The following is a 16,299-nucleotide window of genomic DNA, read 5'->3' as shown; positions in this document are numbered from 1 at the left end:
CCAACTATTCGTTACTGTAACAAACGTTCTTTATTTGGTCATTCGTTTATTCCCACATCGTTATTGTTTTACGTTTTTGAATTATTAACTTCACAAGTAAATAATACGAAACGAAGAGTAGTAGGAGAAAGTAGAGGAGCGTCAAGCTAAGGCTACATTAGGAATCTACGCACTGTACCCCCGTACAGTGTCGTCCCACGCTCCGACAAAAGATTGCACGCTTCCTCTTTAATTTGGATTTACCCTGATTACATGGCAACAGCTGTTTCTAAGGGAGGGGGGTCGTAAACAGTCATCGCCTTTGGCTACAAAACAGTTCAAAGAAAAGGTCGTAAAACCGTTTAAAGAAGGGGGTCAGGCCCTGCCTCCTCTCCGCTTTGTAGATCTCGGGTCAAGACAAAAATGTTCCTGTGGATTACAATACGTCAAAGAAACCGACACCTTCATGTCGCTTCCCATCCTACACAGTGGAGTCTTACAAGTACCGCGTTAATTGGTAATGCGGTACTAATCTAATACCGGTATACCGTACAAGCCTAAAACAGACTGTAGTCGGACCAATGTGGTCTGTAAATTTGCACCCTTTAGAGCACAGCTGCAACTTCTCGGCACTGAACCTGCAAAAAATAATTATTCTCAGGTTTCTCTATGCGTGCCGTTTTAACAAAGTTTTAACGCACATAGTTTTTTTTTATCTACGTCTTTTTTTTCACTGAACGTGACATTTTCAGTCACGTCCGTATCCTCTCTCCTCTTCCTGCTCCCGCCCGCTTACTGTTAAAGACAACAGATGATTAGATTAACACGTATCACCTGTGAAATGTAATCACCTGCCAGCTGTGTCTCGCCGTCAGCACTGCCACGTCCCCGTCTGATGGTGCTCCGTCCTCAGCACCATGGACAGAGGCGGTGACCTTTGCTCCTGCAGGCATCTCCCTCCATTCTCTGTTTTTTTTTTTACATTTTCACACTTTGCACTATTTTTTTACACACTATTAAGCATTTTATTCTTATTCCTCATTTTTTGCACCTTCATTTTAAGAATGTATTATTCCGTGTTCAATGTGATTGTACAATTTTGTTTACACTGAGTGTTTTCTGGTAATAGTACTTCCGGTTCAATGCACTAAACGGAACCTGTCTAAGAGATAACAAATTATAGCACGCCTTTTTTGTTTGTTTGTTTTCGTAACTTTTTGCATTATGGCCATCAGGCAAGAAAAATATATAAATTATCCGCACCGTTTTATAAGCAGCAGGGTTTAAAGCGCATGGGGGAAAAAGTAAAGGCTAATAGTCCGAAAGAGTTAATTATTATTTACGATAAAAATGTATTGACAAGCCCTTAAATTATGAATTCAGTGGCCTTGTGGTTAGAGCGTCCGCCCTGAGATGGGCAGGTCGTGAGTTCAAACCCCGGCCGAGTCTTACCAAAGACTATAAAAAATTTAACCCGTTACCTCCCTACTTGGCACTCAGCATCAAGGGTTGGAATTTGGGGTTAAATCACCCAAAAATTATTCCCGGGCGTGGCCACCGCTGCTGCTCACTGCTCCCCTCACCTCCCAGGGGGTGAACAAGGGGATGAGTCAAATGCAGAGGACAAATTTCACCACACCTAGTGTGTGTGTGTGACTATCATTGGTACTTATATTTTTTTTAAATACTGTATTTTCGGGACTAAAAGCCGCTACTTTTATTTACCAACGCTTTGACATCTGCGGCTTATAAAACAGTTTGGGTAATTTATGGATTTCCTTGGCTAACTGAATGAATTGGGGGGTTAATCACCAAAAAGTATTCACGGACGTGGCCACCGCTGCCGCTCACTGCTCCCCTCACCTTCCAGGGGATGAACAAGGGGATGAGTCAAATGCAGAGGACACATTTTACCACACTTAGTGTGTGTGTGTGTGTGTGTGACTATCATTGGTACTTATACTTTTTTTTAAACTGTATTTTCAGGACTAAAAGCCGCTACTAATATTTTTCCAACGCTTTGACCTCTGCGGCTTATAAAACAGTTTGGGTAATTGATGGATTTTCTTGGCTAACTGAATGAATTGGGGGTTAAATCAGCAAAAATGATTCCCGGGCGCTGCCACCACTGCTGCTCACTGCTCCCCTCACCTCCCAGGGGGTGAACAAGGCGATGAGTCAAATGCAGAGGACAAATTTCACCACACCTAGTGTGTGTGTGTGTGTGTGTGTGTGTGACTATCATTGGTACTTCAACTTTTTTTAAATACTGTATTTTCGGAACTGTAAGCCGCTACTTTTATTTTACCCCAACGCTTTGACCTCTGCGGCTTATAAAACAGTTTGGGTAATTTATGGATTTTCTTGGCTAACTGAGTGAATTGGGGGTTAAATCACCAAAAATGATTCCCGGGCACAGGCACTGCTGCTGCTCACTACTCCCCTCACCTCCCAGGGGGTGATCAAGGATGATGGGTCAAATGCAGAAAATAATTTGGCCACAACTTTGAGCTGAATGACTTTTCATTGTGCTGCTGTTGGATATAAACATGTCCAGGTGTCCTCCCACCTGTTTTAGTCTCTTCTGCAAAAGACCCAAGAACTGGATCAGCACGTTCGGTCCCAAGACGCTGTCATCGGCAAGATTAGAAGCGACGCGCGACCTCTCGTTGACTCCTTTAATGAGAAAAAGGAGTCTTTGGTCGACGTCGCCGAGGTGACGTCACAACGTTGATAATGAAGCGCTAGCTGTGCCGTAGGTAGCATTCTAATTCCATTGTGTGTTGGCATGGCAGCTGCAAGCTCGTGCTCAGGGGGCCAAAGTCCTGGCTTTGACCTCGGTGGTTGCCGGGAAGGAGGTGGAGTCCGAAGCCATCACCCTGCACAGAGATCTAGACAGTGAGTCTGTGTGATTTTTTTTTTTTTTTCGTGTAATAAAAACTGATCGTAATGGATTCCAATCAGACATGGTGCGGGAGTGGCCCCATCGGCAGGCCCAGACCAAAGCTGCCATGAAGAAGGAGAGGCCCCTGAAGGACAAAGTTCTAGCTGTGGTCACCAAAAGGATCTCTGAGATTGAAAGCATACTGGAACCCGCTCTGGAAAACTCCAGCCTGGCCAGGAACGTCTCCAGGGAAGCGGAACGCACCGCAAATATTGTGGCTCAGGTAAGAAACTCGGACAGTATTGGGACTGCCTGAAAACCTGTTTAAACATTCCAGTCTTCCATCCTTGCCTCTGAACACATGTGTATTACCAGTTACCAAAATAGGTTATGACGTTTTATTGTGCTGTTAAGGTTTTCAGAAGGTAAGAAAAAGGAATGGTATCGCAGTTTACACGTATCTCTTATGTGTGACTGCCATCATATTGCAGTTTACATGTATCTCTCATGTGTGACCGCCATCATATTGCACTTTACACGTATTTCTTATGTGTGACTGCCATCATATCGCAGTCTACACATATCTCTTATGTGTGACTGCTATCATATTGCAGTCTACACGTATCTCTTATATGTGACTTCCATCATATTGCAGTTTACATGTATCTCTTATGTGTGACTGCCATCATATTGCAGTTTACATGTATCTCTTATGTGTGACTGCCATCATATTGCCGTTTACATGTATCTCTTATATGTGACTGCCATCATATTGCAGTTTACACGTATCTCTCATGTGTGACCGCCATCATATTGCACTTTACACGTATTTCTTATGTGTGACTGCCATCATATCGCAGTCTACACATATCTCTTATGTGTGACTGCTATCATATTGCAGTCTACACGTATCTCCTATGTGTGACTTCCATCATATTGCAGTTTACACGTATCTCTTATGTGTGACTGCCATCATATTGCAGTTTACATGTATCTCTTATATGTGACTGCCATCATATTGCAGTTTATATGTATCTCTTATATGTGACTGCCATCATATCGCACTTTACACATATTTCTTATGTGTGATTGCCATCATATCACAGTTTACACGTATCTCTTATGTGTGACTGCCATCACATTGCAGTCTACACGTATCTCCTATGTGTGACTTCCATCATATTGCAGTTTACATGTATCCCTTATGTGTGACTGCCATCATATTGCAGTTTACACATATCTCTTAAGTGTGACGGCCATCATATTGCAGTTTACACATATCTCCTATGTGTGACTGCCATCATATTGCAGTTTACACATATCTCTTATCTGTGACTGCCATCATATTGCACTTTACACATATCTCTTATGTGTGACTGCCATCATATTGCACTTTACATATATCTCTTATGTGTGACTGCCATCATATTGCAGTTTACACGTATCTCTTATGTGTGACTGCCATCATATCGCAGTTTGCATGTTTCTATTATGTGTGACTGCCATCTACTGGTCACACTTAACATTACACCATGTACCAAATAAAACGGGTTCGCGGTCGGTAAGCACAACCAGAATGATGCCGTTCTTTAGGTTCTAAGAAAATGAAAGGATTTTAAGTGCGCCTTATAGTCCGAAAAAGTGTGTTGACATCTGTGGTGGTGTGTCCAGGAATCCAAAGGTGTGCTGACGCAGGCCAAGCACACCAGGACGGCCTGCGCTCACCTGGGCTCCAACCTGCAGTCGGCCGTGCAGCGTCTGGCCGAGCAGGCGGCACTCGCCGAGGGCGCCGGCTCCCTCGTTCCCACCGAGGTACGTCGAAACACAAAGCTGGTGCTTCTCCACCCCTTGTGACTGCCTTCTCACGTCCACAGACGGCGCCCTCACTGGCCGGCGCGAGGGAGGACATGGAGGCGGCCCGGCGGCAGTTGGAGGCGTACTCTCTCACCCTGACGGAGCTCATCGGCAAAATCGGTAAAATATAAATTGACGTTGTTTGATTCCTTCATTAGGGCTTGAAGGACACATTTTAAGGCCTCGTTTGACGTTCGTTCATTCACTAAAATTCCCAGTATGCGTTTGGCGTTTTATTTTGCAATATTATGAAAAAGCTAATTTTTGTTACCTGATCTGTATTTGGGATCTGCATAAGTGCTGAAAAAATGTGTGAGTCCGCCTTTGTAGTCCGTACCGACACCAACATACTTGTGGTTGTGCTTACGGACCTCGTAGCAATTTTATTCGATACATGGTTTAATGATAAGTGTGACCAATAGATGGCAGTCACACATAAGAGATATGTGTGGACTGCAATATGACTCAAGTAAAAAACACCAACATTGTATATGTTCCATTGAAAATATAAACAATTACCTATGGCTTTCAAAAATCAATCAAAATGTTTTAGTACGACTTTGGTAAGCTATGAAGCCGCACCGCTTGATGGATTGTCAGCGGATTAAACATAGGAGTATTATTATGGTGTGTGGTAAGACATATTATATGGCGTTTTGTTTCGCAATATTATGCAAAAGCTTATTTTGTTACCTTCTGTTACTGCTGATCTGTAGTTAGGATCTGCATAAGTGCTGAAAATTTGCGCGAGTCCGCCTTTGTAGTCCGTGGGGACGCAGTAGTCGGAATAATTGTGGTTGTGCTTACCGACCTCGAAGCAATGTTTTTTTGGTACATGGTGTATTTATAAGTGTGACCAGTAGATGGGAGTCACACATATGAGATAGGTGTCGACTGCAATATGACTCAAGTAAACACCAACATTTTATATGTTCCATTGAAAATATACAACATTACACGTATTACCAGTTTTTTAATACAGATTCAAATTCAGCGTCTGTGATTTTCCACTCTGCACGTGTGGCAACTGGACTAGAAAATAAGTCATTAAAAGGATTAACTTTTTTTTTTTTAAATAAACAAAATTAAAATTTGTATACCGTATTTCGACTATAAGGCGCACTTAATATCCTTTTTTTTCTCAAAACTTGACAGTGCGCCTTATAACCCGGAATGTACGGAATAATTCTGGTTGTGCATACCGACCTCGAAGCAATTTTATTTGGTACATACTGTAATGATAAGTGTGACCAGTAGATGACAGTCAAACATAAGAGATAGGTGCAGACTGCACTATGATGGCAATATGAGTCAAGTAAACAACACCAAAATTATGTGTTCCATTGAAAATATCGAACATCACACATGGTGCTCGAAAGTCGATCAAAATGTTTTAGTACGACTTTGGTAAGCTATGAAGCCGCACCGCTTGTTGGATTGTCGGCGAATTAAACATAGGAGTATTATTATGGTGTGTGTATAAGGTAAGACATATTATCTGGCGTTTTGTTTCGCAATATTATACAAAAGAACATTTTCTTACCTTCTGGTACCTGCTGATCTGTATTTGGGATCTGCATAAGTGCTGAAAAATCGCGTGAGTCCGCCTTTGTAGTCCGTGCCGACGCCATCGTTGGAATGATTGTGGTTGTGCTTACCGACCTCGAAGCAATTTTATTCGGTACATGGTGTATTTATAAGTGTGACCAGTAGATAGGAGTCACACATATGAGATAGGTGTCGACTGCAGTATGACTCAAGTAAACAACACCAACATTTTATATGTTCCATTGAAAATATACAACATTACACGTATTCCCAGTTTTTTTAATGCAGATTCAAATTTAGCGTCTGCGATTTCCCACTCTGCACGTGTGGAAACTGGACTAGAAAATAAGTCATTAAAAGGAATAATTTCTATTTTAAACAAACACGAATAGAATGTATATACTGTATTTTCCGGACTATAAGGCGCACCTAAAATCCTTCTTTTTGTCTCGAAACTCAACAGTGTGCCTTATAACTCATTGCGCCTGATGTACGGGATAATTCCGGTTGTGCTTACCGACCTCGAAGCAATTTTGTTTCATGGTGTAACGATAAGAGTGACCAGTAGATGGCAGTCAAACATAAAAGATGCGTGTAGACTGCACGATGTTGGCAATATGACTCTAGTAAACAACACCAACAATATTATATGTTCCATTGAAAATATACAACATTGCACACGGCGCTCGAAAGTCGATCAAAATGTTTTTTTACGACTTTGGTAAGTAATAAAGTTGCACCGCTTGATGGATTTTTGGTGCTTCAACGTAGGAGTATTATTATGGTGTGTGTATAAGGTAAGACATATCATCTGGCGTTTTGTTTCGCAATATTATGCAAAAGCTACTTTTCTTACCTTCTGGTACCTGCTGATTCTGTATTTGGGATCTGCATGAATCCTGAAAAATTGCGCAAGTCCGCCTTTGTAGTCCATGCCGACCCCATAGTCGATAAACTTATTCTTTTTCTCTATTTTCTTGCTATGGGACATACATCCTCCGCTGTTGCCATTTCTAATATAAAGTAGTGTAAAGTTCTTACTTATATCTGTCAGTAAACTCGCCATGAAAGCGCTAAAACATACCGGTGTAGTGAGTTTTAATTATTCACCCAAGGGACTTTAGTTATTAAAGCCATGAAAGCGAAGTCAAACATCTTCTATGCAACATTTTGACCAAATAACCACCATTACATGTTATGTAGACCACAAGGAAGGGTATTCAATTTAGAAAAAATTAATAATAATATAACTCCTTTAATGCGCCTTATAATCTGGTGCGCCTTATACATGAAAACATATTAAAATAAAGCTGCAAGCAGCAATGGACAGGACCGACTTTTGCTGGTGTTTCGTGCCTTTACCCATTCAACATATCTTTACCTGCACATTACCTACCTTCCCTGCATCCTGGGGTCACACTGGTGCTTCTTTCTTTCACCCATACACGCTGGTGCATCCTGCCATCACCCAGACAACATATCTTTACCTGTACATTACCTACCTTCTCTGTATCCTGGAGTCAAACTGGTGCCTCCTTCTTTCACCCAGTTAACATATCTTTACCCGCACAGTACCTACCTTCTCTGCATTGTGTGGTCACGCTGGTGCTTCCTGCTTTTAAGCGGCCATCTTGAGGCGGCAGCAGTGCAGCAGCATTGGCGCAGCCGTTCTTTGAAGGCTCGTAAAATCAAACCCGGAGCAGTTAGAGATACTCTTTCCGCAACTTTTAATCGGCTTCCTGTGCGAATTTGAAGCCGACACAACAAACGTGCTCAGAGGAGATAATGTTTGAAAATAGGTGACGGGTTTTTACAAAACTTTTGTTTTGAAGGGGTAATTGCCAACTTCCTGATGATTTTTGCTGAAGGATGTCAATTAATTAAATGTAGGTGTCACGGCTACTCTGTTGTTCCAACAAGTTTCTAAAAAATAAAAATAAAGATTGTAGAGTAGCCTTGAGGAGGAGGTTTATGACGCACTAAATTCTTGAATAAGCACTCGCGAAAATATTTCTAGATTGAAAATGTTAATTTATTTTCACAAACAAAACATATTCACCGTGGTTGACTTTCTATATAATCAAAAATAAACTTATTGAGTGCGTCATGAACTTCCTCCTCAAGGCTACTCTGCTAACTCTATTTTAATTTTTTTGAAACCTTTTTGGAACGCAAGAGTAGCCGTAACAGTTGGTCTAAGTGAGACCTACATAGAGGTTTTTGTTTCATGTCCCTACGACATTCCTACCGGAAGTTACAAGCAGTGTTGTCTGTGTTTTCTTCCTAGGAGGGCGCTAGAGCGCAATTTTAAGTTTTGAGGTTTGGTTTTTTATTAGATCGCAATTTTCCCCAGTCCTGATGTGTGTGTCCAGTTTGGTGAGTTTTGAAGCATTTTAAGGGGGTCAAATTACAGCTCAAAGAGGCAAAAATTACATATTTTAGGAAACTTTTATTTTGAAGGGGTAATTGCCAACTTCCTGTTGATTTTTGCTGAAGGATTTTATTTGTGAAATGTAGGTCTAAATCAGACCTACATAGAAGTTTTTGTTTCATGTCTCTACGACATTCCTAACAGAGGTTACAAGCAGTTTGGTCTGTGTATTTTGCTAGGGGGCGCTAGAGCGCACATTTGAATTTTGGGGTTTGGTTTTTTATTATATGGCAATTTCTGCCAGTCCTGATGTGTGTGTAAAATTTGGTGAGTTTTGAAGCATGTTAAGGGGGTCAAATTACAGCTCAAAGAGGCGGCGGTATAATAATAATAAAACCTTAGAAATACATTAGGGTCCTCTGTCCCAAAGGGACATTCGGTCCCTAACTAGACTATTTATCGGCAGTGCGCCTTATAATCCGGTGCGCCCTATGGTCCGGAAAATACGAGGTAAAAATAGATGGATGGATGGTATAAAGCTAGATATAAAGCTAACTGTTTTATCGACATAAATATTTTACTTAAGTCAATAACGGGGCAGCATCCGTGGCTCACTCAACGCCGGTATTGTGTCCCGTGAAAAACTGTCCGTTAATAACTAAAGTTCCTCTGGTGAATAATTTAATCTCACTACACTGGTATGTTTTAGCGCTTTCATGGTGAGTTTACTGACAGATATAAGTCAGAACTTTACACTACTTTATATTAGAATTAGCAACATTGGAGGATGAATGCCTCTTAAGCTTATCAACTACAGTGTCGACACGGACTACAAAAGTGGATGCGTGCAAATTTTCAGTACTTATGCAGATCCCAACTACACATCAGCAGGTACCTGAAGGTAAGAAAAGTCGGTTTTGCATAATATTGCGAGACAAAACGGCAGATAAGGTCTGCAAATAGGTGCTGTTGTACGCACACTATAGTAATACTTGTATGAAAACCCAAACACTTTAATGAAGTGATTCCTCGGCGTACCACTAGAGGGAGTTAGTGTGCCAATAGTTGTAATAATCGGTGGTCACTCGAAACGAGTATGACGATCCTCCTGGTAGGGGTGTATCCCTTTATGGAGGATTCCTGTGTGTGACTTTGTTTAGCGTGGGGAGACTGGTGCACAGTCAGTCACCACACGATCCTTGAAAGAATCGGGTCAGGGTCCAGTGGCACGGAGTCCAAGACGACTGGGGACCCTTTTCTGGTGCAGCCTTCTTCCGCCATCGCAGCCGTTGCGGTAGTTCTTAAAATCTACCATCTACTCTGCCGATGAAGTCTTCACCGTATCCCTGGCTGGGGGGCAGTCAGGTTCTAGGCCTTTGCCAAGCGCCACCTGGGGTACCAGTAGTAAAGGGGTTGACCTCCTAGTGCCCCAAGACCCCATCGAGGAGCCTCCACTGCCGGATGCACTCTCAGTTTGAGAATCACTGGTATAAATAACTGTTATTAGGGACTGAATGTCTCTTTGGGACAGAGGACCCTATTTTATTTCTAAGGTTTTATTATTATTATATCGCCACCTCTTTTAGCTGTAATTTGACCCCCTTTAACATTTTCAAAACTCACCAGATTTTACACACACATCAGGACTGGCAAAAATCCAAAAACCAAAACCCAAAACTCAAAATTGCGCTCCAGCACCCCCTAGGAAAAAACACAGATAAAACTGCTTGTAACTTCCGTTACGAATGTCGTAGAGACAAGAAACAAAAACCTCTATGTAGGTCTGACTTAGACCTAGATTTTATATGCTGATTTTCTTCAGCAAAAATCATCAGGAAGTTGGCAAAAAACCCTTCAAAACAAAAGTTCCTAAAAAAATGTCATGTTTGCCTCTTTGAGCTATTATTTGACCCCCTTAAAATTCTTAAAAACTCACTAAACTCGACACACACATCAGCACTGGTGAAAATTGCGATCTAATAAAAAAACAAACTCCAAAACTCAAAATAGTGCTCTACTGCCGCCTAGGAATAAAACACAGACAAAACTGCTCCTAGGAAGAAAATACAGACAACACTGCTTGTAACTTCCGGTAGAAATTTTGTAAAGAAATGAAACAAAAACCTCTATGTGGGTCTCACTTAGACCTATATTTTATTCATTTACATCCTTCAGCAAAAATCAACAAAAAGTTGGCAATCACCCCTTCAAAACAAAAGTTTTGTAAAAGCGCGTCACGTTTTTTCAAACATTATCTCCTCTGAGCACATTTGTTGTGTCGGCTTCAAACTCGCACAGGAAAGAGAATGAACCCTTCTGATTAAACGTTGCGGAAAGAGTTTTTCGAACTGCTCCGGTTTTGATTTTACGAGCCTTCAAAGAACGGCTACGCCGATGCTGCTGCGCTGCTGCCATCTCAAGATGGCCGCTTAAAAGCAGGAAGCACCAGCGTGACCACACAATGCAGAGAAGGTGCGGGTAAAGATATGTTGACTGGGCGAAAGAAGGAGGCACCAGTTTGACTCCAGGATACAGGGAAGGTAGGTAATGTGCTGGTAAAGATATGTTGTCTGGGTAAAGGCAGGAAACACCAGCAAAAGTCGGTCCCGTCCATCGCTGCTTGCAGCTTTAATTAGTGATTGTTTCCTTGATTTTTAAAAAACTGAGGTGGCGACTTGTCCAGGGACTGAACGAGTTGGGATAGGCTCCAGCGACCCAAAAAGGGACAAGTGGTAGAAAATTGATGGTTTGATGTATGTTTGAATATTTAAACGACTCTTTGAAAGATCCGGCTCCCTTCAAAGAGTAATAAAGCCTGTCTGGAGTCATTACGAGTGTACTTCTTGTGTCGTCCAGACGGGGGCGTCCCGCTGGAGCGTTTTGACCGCATCCTGAACGAGACGGCGCGGCGCCTGAGCGCGCTCCGCGGCAGCGTGGAGAGCCCAGCGCTGGGCGCCAAGATCCACAAGCTGCGCTCGGCCGCCAGGGAGCAGCGGAGCCGGCTGTCCCTGCTGGACCAGGACATGCAGGAGATGCTGGAGGAGAGGGACAGTCTCAGGGACATCTCCTTAAACCTGCCCCGGTCTTGCCCGCAGGCCGGCGGAGCGGGACGAAGCTAGGTTCCGGACCCCACCGCACTGGAGAGTCTTCCGAAAGGAGCCTGCTCCCCCCATCCCCCCACCGCCCCGTACCCCACCCACCGTCCTGCCATGTGGTTGTCTCCTCTTTGCCCGCAGGTACGATTCCTGAGTCGTTGCCTCTTGGGAACGCTCATGTCTCGCAGCTCTGATTTCCCCCGCCTGTGAGCCACAGATTCCATAGTCCAGTATTGAAACAGTAATAAACCTTGGTTTATTTTGTGTTCCAGCATGAGGCTAATTTGGATGTCTGCTTTCCACTCCAGCTGCTTTTCATCAACAGGCTTTAATTGACAATTAGTGCTGTGGACCTCGACAACACCCATCTCTGTTCCGTGCGCGTGTCACACTTTATGACGCTCGCAATGTTGTCACCGTCACCGAACATGGAAAGACGTTTCATTGTGAGTCATTCCACTTCCTCCGAGCTCTATTGACAACCTCACTTTTAATCGGAACCAGTAATCAAATTCATTCTATTTACCGCATTTTCCGGAATATAATCCTTAAAGGCCTACTGAACTAGTAAACTCAGTAAACTCGCCATGAAAGCACTAAAACATACCGGTGTGGTGATTTCACATTATTCACCCGAGGAACTTTAGTTATTAGAGAGTTTCGGTCGGACGGTTTTCCACGGGACACATTTCCGGATGAGGAGATGCTGCTCAGATATTGATTAAAGTAAAATTTGAATTTCATTGTAGAAGTCTCTTTGTGGGGTGGGTTACCCTGGGACCGACAGAATCCCCGTGAGCCTAAGATACAGGGTTACACAAGTCTTTATTTTATCAAAATGTTTTTAATTTCCAGGGTTGTCTCGCCAGCAGCCTCCTTCTCGCTTGTGTGTCCGTTTCTCTCTGCTCTCCACCCCACTCTCATGGCCTCGGACGCTGCTGATAAAGGAGACAGGTGTTTGGATTACATTCCAGCTGGGCAATCTACTCACCTGTCAGATGAGCTTCAAAGCCGGGCAATACACACCCCCTTTCGCAGGAAGCGCGCCGACCACGCGTCCCTCCACAATCATTAAAACGATTAGCTTCATCTTTTGACATTTCTTCCACTCCACTTTACCATACGTCGTCGTTATCGACGCGTTTGATGTTACGCGTCAGGCTACTTTTGGTGTGGTTGTACGTCAACAAGACCGCATCAGAAGCACAGCAAGCTCAATCCTGGAAGTGATTTTTTACTGATGAAAGCAACAACCAGGAAGAGGCAACATCACACAGCAAACAACACACAACGCGTAGGCATAGGAGACACACTACCACGTGGTGATAATGAACAACCAATCCATGATTGAAGTGACTAGTCCAGCATATCAGTAGTGTGTGTAAGAGTGTTTCAGTAGTGTGTATAAGAGTGTTTCAGTAGTGTGCGTGAGAGAAAAACATTTCAGTTGTGTATGTGAGAGCATTTCAGGAGTGTGTATAAGAGTGTTTCAGTCGTGTGCGTGAGAGAAAAACATTTCAGTTGTGTGTGTGAGAGCAATTCAGGAGTGGGTATAAGAATGTTTCAGTAGTGTGTATAAGAATGTTTCAGTAGTGTGTATGAGAATGTTTTAGTAGTGTGTATAAGAATGTTTCGGTAGTGTGTGTGAGAGAAAAACATTTCAGTTGTGTGTGTGAGAGCATTTCAGTAGTGTGTATAAGAGTGTTTCAGTAGTGTGTATAAGAGTGTTTGTTGTGTGTGTGTGAGAAAAACATTTCAGTTGTGTATGTGAGAGCATTTCTGGAGTGTGTATAAGAGTGTTTCAGTAGTGTGTATAAGAGTGTTTCAGTAGTGTGCATGAGAGAAAAACATTTCAGTTGTGTATGTGAGAGCATTTCAGGAGTGTGTATAAGAGTGTTTCAGTAGTGTGTATAAGAATGCTTCAGTAGTGTGTATAAGAATGTTTCGGTAGTGTGCGTGAGAGAAAAACATTTCAGTTGTGTATGTGAGAGCATTTCAGGAGTGTGTATAAGAGTGTTTCAGTTGTGTGTGTGAGAGGAAAACATTTCAGTTGTGTACGTGACAGCATTTCAGGAGTGTGTATAAGAGTGTTTCACTAGTGTGTATAAGAGTGTCTCAGTAGTGTGCGTGAGAGAAAAACATTTCAGTTGTGTATGTGAGAGCATTTCAGGAGTGTGTATAGGAGTGTTTCAGTAGTGTGTATAAGAATATTTCAGTAGTTTGTATAAGAATGTTTCGGTAGTGTGTGTGAGAGAAACACATTTCAGTTGTGTATGTGAGAGCATTTCAGTAGTGTGTATAAGAGTGTTTCAGTAGTGTGTATACGAATGTTTCAGTAGTGTCTATAAGAATGTTTCGGTAGTGTGCGTGAGGGAAAAACATTTCAATTGTGTATGTGAGAGCATTTCAGTAGTGTGCACAAGAGTGTTTCAGTAGTGTGTATAAGAGTGTTTCAGTTGTGTGTGTGAGAGGAAAACATTTTAATTGGGTACGTGAGAACATTTAAGGAGTGTGTATAAGAGTGTTTCAGTAGTGTGCGTGAGAGAAAAACATTTCAGTTGTGTATGTGAGAGCATTTCAGGAGTGTGGATAAGAGTGTTTCAGTAGTGTGTATAAGAATATTTCAGTAATGTGTATAAGAATGTTTCGGTAGTGTGTGTGAGGAAAACATTTCAGTTGTGTACGTGAGAGCATTTCAGGAGTGTGTATAAGAGTGTTTCAGTAGTTATGAGTGTTTTAGTAGTGTGTAAATGAATGTTTCGGTAGTGTGTGTGAGAGAAACACATTTCAGTTGTGTATGTGAGAGCATTTCAGTAGTGTGCATAAAAGTGTTTCAGTAGTGTGTATAAGAGTTTTTCAGTAGTGTGTGTGAGAGAAAAACATTTAGTTGTGTACATGAGAGCATTTCAGTAGTGTATGTAACAGGTAATTCTGAAATTCTGAATCCTGACGGACCCTCATAGGCTCTAGCACCCCCCCCCCCCCAACTGTGTTTACTCTTTTTAAATAAAAATGACAAAAGAAAGTACCCAAATGACCCCGGTGAAATTGTGGTGTGGCTGTTTCGAAATGCACTTGAATAAAAAAATGGGCTGCATGGTCGAGTCGCCAGAAGAAAGGCATTTCCGCGCAAATGTCACTAAAGTATCACGCTTACGTCAACGCCAAACAGCACAGAAACAAGCCTCAAAACTTCTGGAACAAAGTCACTCGAAGTGACGGCTTTCTTCTTGGCGACTCGACCATGCAGCCCATTTTTTTCTTCAAGTGAATATGAATGATAACACACAACTGTTATCATTCATATTCTCTGAAGAGTGCCCAATAAATCATACAATTCTTCCAGGGTATGGAGCCTTATGAGCATAACTGTAGATTCGTTCAAAAGGTCAAATTCCAAAGACAGGGTAGGAAAGACTGGAACGGGTTCGCAGCCGAGTGTGAAGCGACTGGGATGGGAATCAGCACCTCCAAGTCCGAGTCCGTGGTTCTCGCCCCGGAAAAGGGTGGAGTGCCGTCTCCGGGTTGGGGTGTAGACTCTGCCCCCAAGTGGAGGAGTTCAAGTACCTCGAGAGTCTTGTTCACGAGTGAGGGAAGAGTGGATGTTGAGATCGGTGTGGCGTCTTCAGTATTGCGGACGCCGTATCGATCCGTTGTGGTGAAGGAGGAGCTGAGCCGGAAGGCAAAGGGCTCAATTTACCAGTTGATCTATGTTCCCATCTTCACCTATGGTCATGAGCTTTGGGTTAGGACCGAAAGGACAAGATCACGGGTTAATGAGTTTCCTCCGCCGGGTGGCGGGGCTCTCCCTTAGAGATAGGGTGAGAAGCTCTGTCCTCCGGGAGAAGCTCAAAGTAAAGCTGTTGCTCCTCCACATGGAGAGGAACCAGATGAGGTGGTTCGGGCATCTGGTCAGGATGCCACCCGAACGCCTCCCGAGGGAGGTGTTTAGTGTACGTCCAACCGGTAGGAGGCCACGGGGAAGACCCAGGACACGTTGGGAAGACTATGTCTTCAGTATTGAGGACTCTATATCGAGCCGTTGTGGTGAAGAAGGAGCTGAGCCGGAAGGCAAAGCTCTCGATTTACCGGTCGATCTACATTCCCATCCTCACATATGGTCATGAGCCTTGGGTTAGGACCGAAGGACAAGATCACGGCTACAAGCAGCCGAAATGAGTTTCCTCCGCCGGGTGGCGGGTTTCTCCCTTAGAGAAAGGGCGAGAGGCTCTGTCATCCGGGAGGAGCTCAAACTCCTCCACATGGAGAGGAACCAGATGAGGTGGTTCGGGCATCTGGTCAGGATGCCACCCGAACGCCTCCCGAGGGAGGTGTTTAGGGTACGTCCGACCGGTAGGAGGTCACGGGGAAGACCCAGGACACATTGGGAAGACTATGTCTGCAGTATTGCGGACTCTGTATCGATCTGTTGTGGTGAAGAAGGAGCTGAGCCGGAAGGCAAAGCTCTCAATTTACCGGTCGATCTACGTTTCCATCCTCACATATGGTCATGAGCTTTGGGTTAGGAGCGAAGGACAAGATCACGGGTACAAGCGGCCGAAATGAGT

General features: G+C 43.2%; 1 protein-coding gene across 1 annotated transcript in view; it reads left to right on the top strand.

Moving 5' to 3' along the window:
- Positions 1-12,474, top strand: part of lamc3 (laminin, gamma 3) — a 297,472-nt gene extending 284,998 nt beyond the window's left edge. Inside the window, 6 exon segments of the mRNA XM_061907982.1 lie at positions 2,558-2,695; positions 2,775-2,877; positions 2,944-3,146; positions 4,535-4,675; positions 4,738-4,837; positions 11,493-12,474. Of these exon segments, the coding sequence (XP_061763966.1) occupies positions 2,558-2,695; positions 2,775-2,877; positions 2,944-3,146; positions 4,535-4,675; positions 4,738-4,837; positions 11,493-11,755 (948 nt within the window). The 3' untranslated portion in view covers positions 11,756-12,474.
- Positions 12,475-16,299: the final 3,825 nt, after the last annotated feature.

Source organism: Nerophis ophidion, linkage group LG08 (assembly GCF_033978795.1).
Source record: "Nerophis ophidion isolate RoL-2023_Sa linkage group LG08, RoL_Noph_v1.0, whole genome shotgun sequence".
Classification (NCBI taxonomy): Eukaryota; Metazoa; Chordata; class Actinopteri; order Syngnathiformes; family Syngnathidae; genus Nerophis; species Nerophis ophidion.
The sequence above is the reverse complement of the archived record's forward strand: the minus strand, read 5'-3'. Positions and strand labels throughout refer to the sequence as shown.